This window comes from Monodon monoceros, unplaced genomic scaffold (assembly GCF_005190385.1).
Source record: "Monodon monoceros isolate NGI ecotype Baffin Bay Population unplaced genomic scaffold, NGI_Narwhal_1 Super_Scaffold_21, whole genome shotgun sequence".
Classification (NCBI taxonomy): domain Eukaryota; kingdom Metazoa; phylum Chordata; class Mammalia; order Artiodactyla; family Monodontidae; genus Monodon; species Monodon monoceros.
This window is the reverse complement of record NW_021703778.1, coordinates 126,371,297-126,379,180: the sequence shown is the minus strand read 5'-3', so window position 1 is coordinate 126,379,180 and position 7,884 is coordinate 126,371,297. Positions and strand designations below refer to the sequence as shown.

Sequence of the window (7,884 nt, the reverse complement as noted above, 5' to 3'; positions counted from 1 at the left end):
AGATTTTTTTCTTTGATGTACTATCTTGTATTAGTTTCTTTCTTAGAGGGTGTATTAGTTTCTTTCTTAGAGGATGTATTAGTTTCCTAGGGCTGCCATGACAAATACACAAACTGGATGGCTTAACAGAAATTTGTTTTCTCACAATCCTGGAGACTACAAGTCCAAGATCAAGGTGTCAGCAGGGCTGATTTCTTCTGAGGCCCCTCTCCTTGGCCTGTAGATAGCACTCTTCTCCCAGTGTCTCACATGATTGTTTTCTCTGTGTGTCTCTATGTCCTAATTTTTTCTTTCAAGGACACCAGTCTTATTGAATTAGACCCATCTATATGATCTTATTTTACCTTAATTACCTTTAAAAAAATTTTTTATTGGAGTATAGTTGATTTACAATGTTGTGTTAGTTTCAGGTATACAGCAAAGTGAATCAGCTATACATATACATATAACCACTCTTTTTTTTTCTTACATTCTTTTCCCATATGGGCCATCACAGAGTACTGAGTAGAGTTCCCTTTGCTATACAGCAGGTTCTTATTAGTTATCTATTTTATATACAGTAGTGTGTATATCAGTCCCAGTCTCCCAATTTATCCCTCCCCCACCCATCTCCTGGTAACCATAATTTGTTTTCTACATCTGTGACTCTACTTCTGTTTTGTAAATAAGTTCAATTGTACCTTTTTTGAGATTCCACATATAAGCGATATCACATGATATTTGTCTTTCTGTGTCTGACTTACTTCACTCAGTATGACAACTCTAGGTCCATCCATGTTGCTGCAACTGACATTACTTTGTTCTTTTTTATGGCTGAGTAATATTCCATTGTATATATGTACCACATCTTCTTTACCCATTCCTCTGTGATAGACATTTAGGTTGCTTCCATGTCCTGGCCATTGTAAATAGTGCTGCACTGAACATTGGGGTGCATGTATCTTTTTGAATTATGGTTTTCTCTGGGTATATGCCCAGTAGTGGGATTGCTGGGTCATATGGTAGTTCTATTTTTAGTTTTTTAAGGCACCTCCATACTGTTCTCCATAGTGGCTGTATCAATTTACATTCCCACCAACATTCCCAGCAAGAGGGTTCCCTTTTCTCCACACCCTCTCCAGCATATATTGTTTGTAGATTTTTTGATGATGGCCATTCTGACTGGTGTGAGGTGATACCTCATTGTAGTTTTGATTTGCATTTCTCTAATAATTAGTGATGTTGAGCATCTTTTCATGTGCTTTTTGGCCATCTGTATGTCTTCTTTGAAAAATATGGAATGCTTCACGAATTTTCATGTCATCCTTGGGCAGGGGCCATGCTAATCTTCTCTGTATCATTCCAGTTTTAGTATATGTGCTGCCAAAGTGAGTACCTTCTAGATTTTTTTTTGACACTATTTTTATACCCTCTTTTTAATTATCAGTTTGAAAGTACATATGAGGAAAAGTAAACTCAGCAGGTTGGCTGGGGGTGGGAGTGGGGAAGAATGATATAGTAGGTAAATCAATAGGAGATTATAAAAAGAGTAGAAATTATTATCAAAATATTATTTAAATGCTAACATACACCTATTATACTTCTGCTTCATTTTAATATAATATTCTAATAAGTTATCCAAAGGAATCAGAAAAAGAGAAGCATGGTATAACAGAGATCACACTAGTTAACTGCCATGTATTTATATTTCATGACCAGTTTTTTTCATACACAATCTAATGAAGGCTGTAAATTTTTTTTTTGATTATAAACAACAGAAATTTATTTCTTACAGTTCTGCAGGCTGGACTTGCAAGATCAAAGTGATGGTCAATTCAGTGTCTAGTGAGAACCTGCTTCCTCATAGACCACAATCTTCTCACTGTAATCTCACTTGGCAGAAGGACAATGCTGTAATTTTTTTAAAGCACAGAATTGGAAAGCCACGGTGGCCATTGACATACTGACAACCTAAAATATCTACATTTGGATTTTTCAGATATGTATTATGTTTTCAGACTCAAAAATAGATTTTTCTATTTTATATATTACCATTTCACATACTCTTTATTCCTTTGTATAAATCCAAGTTTTCTTCCTGATGCCATTTTCCTTCATCCTAAACTTCCTTCAACACTTCTTGCAGTGCAGGTTTCCTGGTAAGAAAATGTGTTTATTTCACCTTAATTTTTTAAAGGATCTATTTGCTGGATATGCAATTACAGGTTAATAAATGTTGATGGGTCCCCTTTTCCTCCCCCTCTAGTAATTTTTAAAAATGTCATTCCATTGTCTCCTGATTTGCATTGGTTTTGATGACAAGTCAGTAATAATTCTTATCATAGATCCCTGTATGTAATGCATCTTGGGCTGTTTTAAATATTTTCTCTTATCATTAGTTTTCAACAATGTAATTACAATGAATCTTGGTGTTATTTTCTTTGTGATTATCTTTCTTGTTGTTTGTTGTATTTCTTAGAGCTGTGTGCTGATATTTTCCATCAAATTTGAAGAAAAAAATCGGGCATCATTCCTCCAAATAATAGAGCTATTAGGACAGAGTTGATAGTTAATAGGATAGAGTTCTTTCTCACTCTATCCTATAAACCCAATTACACATATGCTATATCACTTGATATTGGTGGTGTCCCGATATCAAGTGTTTTTTTAGAACAGCTTACAGAAAAATTGAATGAAAAGTACAGAGAGATCTTTTTCTACCTGATAATTTTAAATTTTATGCTGGATTATGTATAGTATATTGTTAAGTGCCTAGATTTTATTGTCTTCTTTTAGATGGTGTTGAATTTTGTTCTGATGGCAGTTAATTTACTTGTGAATTGACACAGTACTTTTGAATCTTGTTTTTAACTTGGTTAGGGCAGATCTAGTCTTTATTTTAGAGCTAGCATATCCATTGTACTAAGGTGTGGCCTTTCTTGGCTATCAGCTGAGTACCAGAGGTCTCTCCTCTCGACTGGTTAGCACTCCATGTATCTCAGCCCTGTGTAAGCTGCAGGACCCCTGTGATGGTTTCCTGCTTGGCCTTCAGGAGTCTTGGACTGTGCAAGATCAGCTAAGAACTCAGTAGAAGTTACAAGGGGAACTTCATGCAGATTTCTAGAGTATCTTTCTGAAGCTCCCTCCTTTCTGAGAAAATTCCATTCATCTCAACACCTTTGAACTTTAAACTATGTTTCCTCAGCTCAGTGAGACTACCAGCTCTGTTTGGGTTCCCCATCTTTGCATCATGGTAAGGAAAATTATCTCTGGTCAGAAAACAAGGGTGATGTGTGACTTAAATCATTTGTTTCCCTTCCATCAGGGATCATAATCCTGTACTGCCTCTTGTCCAACATTTGAAATGATTGTTTCATATATTTTTCTAGTTTTATGCTTGTTTACCACAGGTACCATTTAGTCTATCATAGTCAAAAACAAAATCCACTATAGAGTTTTTTATTTAAAAAGTTGTTTAATGATTGAAAATTTCAAACACATATAAAAGAAGATGGAGGAGTAAGATGAAATCCTAGATCACTCAACTTCAATAATTAGCAACTCATGGTCAATCTTGTTTCATCTATACCTATTCATTCAGTCACCTCACTTCTATCTTATTTTGAAGCATATATTAACCATCATATCATTTCATCCACAAATATTTCAGTATTTATCTCCAATAAATAAGATTTTTTTACTAGAGCCACAATACCATTTTCGTACTTTAATGAGTTAATAATTCCTTAATATAATCACATAAAGAGTAAGTGTTCATAAAAGGTAAGAGGTGAATACTATTTATATGTTCTTGGGTAATTCAGTTAACTTCTTGGTGCCTCCATTTCCTAATCTATAAAATGGGTCTGATGGAAGGAAGTTGGGCTAGGTGTTGTCTCAGGCCCCTTATCCCCATCTTTGTTCTATAACTAAAAATCTTGTACTCTCATATTAAAAGTCATTATCTTGGGTTTGAGTAGCTTGCATTATTTAAAAAAAAAGTAGATCATGGAGACCCAGAATGCCCCTCCCCAAGAATATGAAAGTGATGATGACTCTTACAAAGTGTTGGATTTAACTGAGTATGAAAGAAGATACCACTGGTGGAATCGAGTGTTTGGCCACAGTTCCGGACCTATGGTAGAAAAATACTCAGTAGCCACCCAGATTGTAATGGGTGGAGTGAGTGGCTGGTGTGCAGGATTTTTGTTCCAGAAAGTTGGAAAACTTGCAGCAACTACAGTAGATGGTGGCTTTCTTCTCCTTCAGATTGCCAGTCACAGTGGCTATGTGCTGATCGGCTGGAAGAGAGTTGAAAAAGGTGTAAACAAAGCAAAAAGACAGATTAAGAAACGAGCAAATAAGGCAGCACCTGAAATCAACAATATAATAGAAGAAGCAACAGAATTTGTTAAACAGAACATTGTGATATCCAGTGGATTTGTGGGAGGCTTTTTGCTAGGCCTTGCATCTTAAGGGTATGAATGTTCTATCATAGTGGAGTCACCTCTGAGAAGAGAAATGGTGGTGACAAGATGGTCTCGACATTACCCATTGACAGATTCTCCAGGATGACAAGAAACAACTAGCTGGACAGTACCAAACTCACTGCTTAGCATTTTGCCATCTGAAATTTGGCGGACTAGTATCTGCTATAAAACAATCTATATGATCTGTGTGTAATAGTATTCCTGAGCAAAACATGGCTTTCATTATCTTTTAAAAACTTGCATTTGCTTAAAATTTGCCTATAAAACACCACCATTGGATGTAGATATGGAGAGAGAAAAAACTCTGTTGGCTATATTCCCCAGTGAAGTATCATCCTCATTTTATTTAAAGAAGATGTTCTCCATTGTGCTTTTTACTATAGTGCCAATACTTTAAAAATTAGTATTATAGCTTCAACAGTAGGGCTGTCTTGTTTTTAAAGATATGTTTGCAGTAAACTGAAGAACTGTAATGCCCTTTTATGGAAGAATTTACAAATAATAGAGTTATTAAAGATATTAAACAAATTTAATACCAGTTTTTAGGTTGTTTTTTCCTGCAATTCTTACTTTGCTTACTATGTAATAACTGTAGCAAATGCTCTTCTAGGGAAATGCTCTTCTAGGGAAATACTACATGTCTAAAGCTCTTTTTCTTTTTTTGATGTCTATAGTTGTAAAAGTATCTTCTTGTATATAAGCTTCTAATTTTTTTATTCATTTGTTTATCTTGGCAGCCTGGGTAGAATTAATTATTTTGAGGGTACATATAGTTGGGTCACTGATTCATTTTATTAACTTTGAGTGAACATGGTTTTTCCTTAAAAAAAATCCTAATTATTATTTTGACCCCTTCTTTACAAAGAGGTAAAAATCACCTTAAAATACTTAGTAGTATAGTATGAATTTATTGTCTGAAGAACAGTGATTTTCTATATAATCATGAAATTGTAGTTTAAAGAGAATCATCTCTTTGATCTAGTCTGAGATGTAAATGCTGAGGCTTTCAGCTTTTTAGGTAGCATTTTATGTTGGTCCCAACACTAGGCCAGTTGACTTGTTTCTCGGGGCCGATATCACACTCCCTCAGAGGGTCCTTGGCCTAGAAAAGCTTTTTGTATTGTTTGTTTTGTCCAGAGTTCTACGTTGGAATTGCGAAAAACAGCAGAACAACGTGTGTTGGAATCTTCAGATTGGAAAGACTTTGCAGATACTCAGACTATCTCCTTTTTTTTTTTTTTTTTTTTTTTTTGCGGTATGCGGGCCTCTCACTGTTGTGGCCTCTCCCGTTGCAGAGCACCGGCTCTGGACGCGCAGGCTCTGGACGCGCAGGCTCAGCGGCCATGGCTCACGGGCCCAGCCACTCCGCGGCATGTGGGATCTTCCCGGACCGGGGCACGAACCCGTGTCCCCTGCATCGGCAGGTGGACTCTCTACCACTGCGCCACCAGGGAAGCCCAAGACTATCTCCTTTGATAGGAAGTCCCTGTAGTATTTTTTGTGTATTGTAAACATAAGGCATTTCATGCTTTCAAGATTGTTACAGTTTGTGTGCTTTCATTTTTGCAAGACTCCTTAAAATTGAATGTGGGATTGATCTTCATTTTCTTCCTTTACTCTCTGCGCCTCAGATAAAATGCTAAATAAAACTCGACTTTCTTGATATGAAGTGATTTTGCTTATAAATACTTCATTTTTCTTCTTTGAGCTTTTCTCTGTTTCTGCCTTGCCTAGCTTTTCATGACTGTGCACTTAAAAGGGAAAAATATTCTACGTTAGGCAGAACCTGGGCCGCGCTTCTGTGTGCCATATCTGCGTGATACATTTCATCCGATACAGTGTGGTAGGCTACTGCGAGGGGCTCTAGGAGCCGGCTCAGTTTGTTCACTTTGGAAATATTTATAGTGCTTGTTCTGTGTCTGATACATTGGGAAAGTGAGGGGCACAAAAATATCTGCCCCCAAATAAAGACTAAATATTCCTATATGAAAAGTTACATACTAATATAGGAGAACCTGGCGTACGATTTAGTGGCAAATGAGTTGTAGAGATAACTACTTTCAGAGTCCAAACGTGAATGAAAAGTGAAAAAGAGCACTTCATTTTTTACCTATACATTTCCAAGTATTTGTTGATTTGTTTGAAAATATTTGTATACCAGTGTAAAATATTATCAGTTCTCTCCATACGCTCTCCTCTCTGTTAGTGCCCCTTGTTCTGCCTCGTGTCCGTGCCGTTTCCCCACGAGGTTGTACACTACTTGAGGCAGTCGTGTGTGGTGTTAATTAATCTATAACTTGTGACACACCCTGTGTAATGCTTTGCTCACCATAGGTATTCAGCTGATGTTGTGAATGGGTATGTGAAAAGCATATGACTGTGCTAGAGTTGGTGTCAACCTATGAAAAGCCTATAGCTTGCCTTTGTCTAAAATGGGGACTTTTATGTTTGAGGGCATAAAGGTTGTTTGCAAGATTTGTTAAAACTTGAGTATGTGTGGGTCTTCCCTGGTGGCGCAGTGGTTGAGAGTCCGCCTGCCGATGCAGGGGACACGGGTTCGTGTCCAGTCCGGGAAGATCCCACATGCCACGGAGCGGCTGGGCCCGTGAGCCATGGCCGCTGAGCCTGCGCGTCCAGAGCCTGTGCTCCGCAATGGGAGAGGCCACAACAGTGGGAGGCCCGCGTACTGCAAAAAAAAAACAACAACAACAAAAAACTTGAGTATGTGGAATATAGATATTTTGTGGCTTAGGCTTTGGAAGATTTGTAAGAACATTTTGACTGATTTTTATTTTTTATTCTTAGAGCCCTCCCCACTCTCCTTCACAAAAAAAGATGATTTTGGGGGGCTTCCCTGGTGGCACAGTGGTTGAGAGTCCGCCTGCCGATGCAGGGGACACGGGTTCGTGCCCCGGTCCGGGAAGATCCCATGTGCCGCGGAGCGGCTGGGCCCGTGAGCCATGGATGCTGAGCCTGCGTGTCCAGAGCCTGTGCTCCGCAACGGGAGAGGCCACAACAGTGAGAGGCCTGCGTACAGCATAAAAAAAAAAAAAAAAAAAAAAAAAGATTTTTAACATTTTCTTATTTCAAATGCAATATGAATGAAATACGTTTATTATAGAAAATACAGCAGCATAAAGAATGTCGATAATATGATGTACCTAGAGATAATCATTGTCCATATTTTGATACATAGCCTTTGGAATTTTTTCTACATATATATGAATACATAGTATGTGTATTTTGTATTAAAAAAAAAGTAGTGTTCAGATTTTCAGTTGTCTCATGAATGTTGTAATTTGTTTCACAGCTGCTTTGAATCAGGACCCATGTATTTAATAAGCACAATAAAGATAGGAAAGAAATCAGGAGGAAGTTGAATCATGCAAGTCCCTGGAGGATGGAGTTTCAAAAA

At 37.5% G+C, this 7,884-nt stretch overlaps 1 protein-coding gene and 1 non-coding gene across 2 annotated transcripts; one reads left to right on the top strand and one right to left on the bottom strand.

Moving 5' to 3' along the window:
• Positions 1 to 1,268: 1,268 nt before the first annotated feature.
• Positions 1,269 to 1,375, bottom strand: LOC114905460. The gene has a single exon (XR_003796284.1). It is a non-coding gene; the product is annotated as a U6 spliceosomal RNA (small nuclear RNA).
• A 2,612-nt stretch (positions 1,376 to 3,987) lies between these two features.
• On the top strand, positions 3,988 to 4,455 carry LOC114903542 (FUN14 domain-containing protein 1-like). Its single transcript, XM_029236412.1, has one exon. It carries the CDS (start codon positions 3,988 to 3,990, stop codon positions 4,453 to 4,455), a length of 468 nt encoding a protein of 155 aa, XP_029092245.1.
• The last annotated feature ends 3,429 nt before the right edge of the window (positions 4,456 to 7,884 follow it).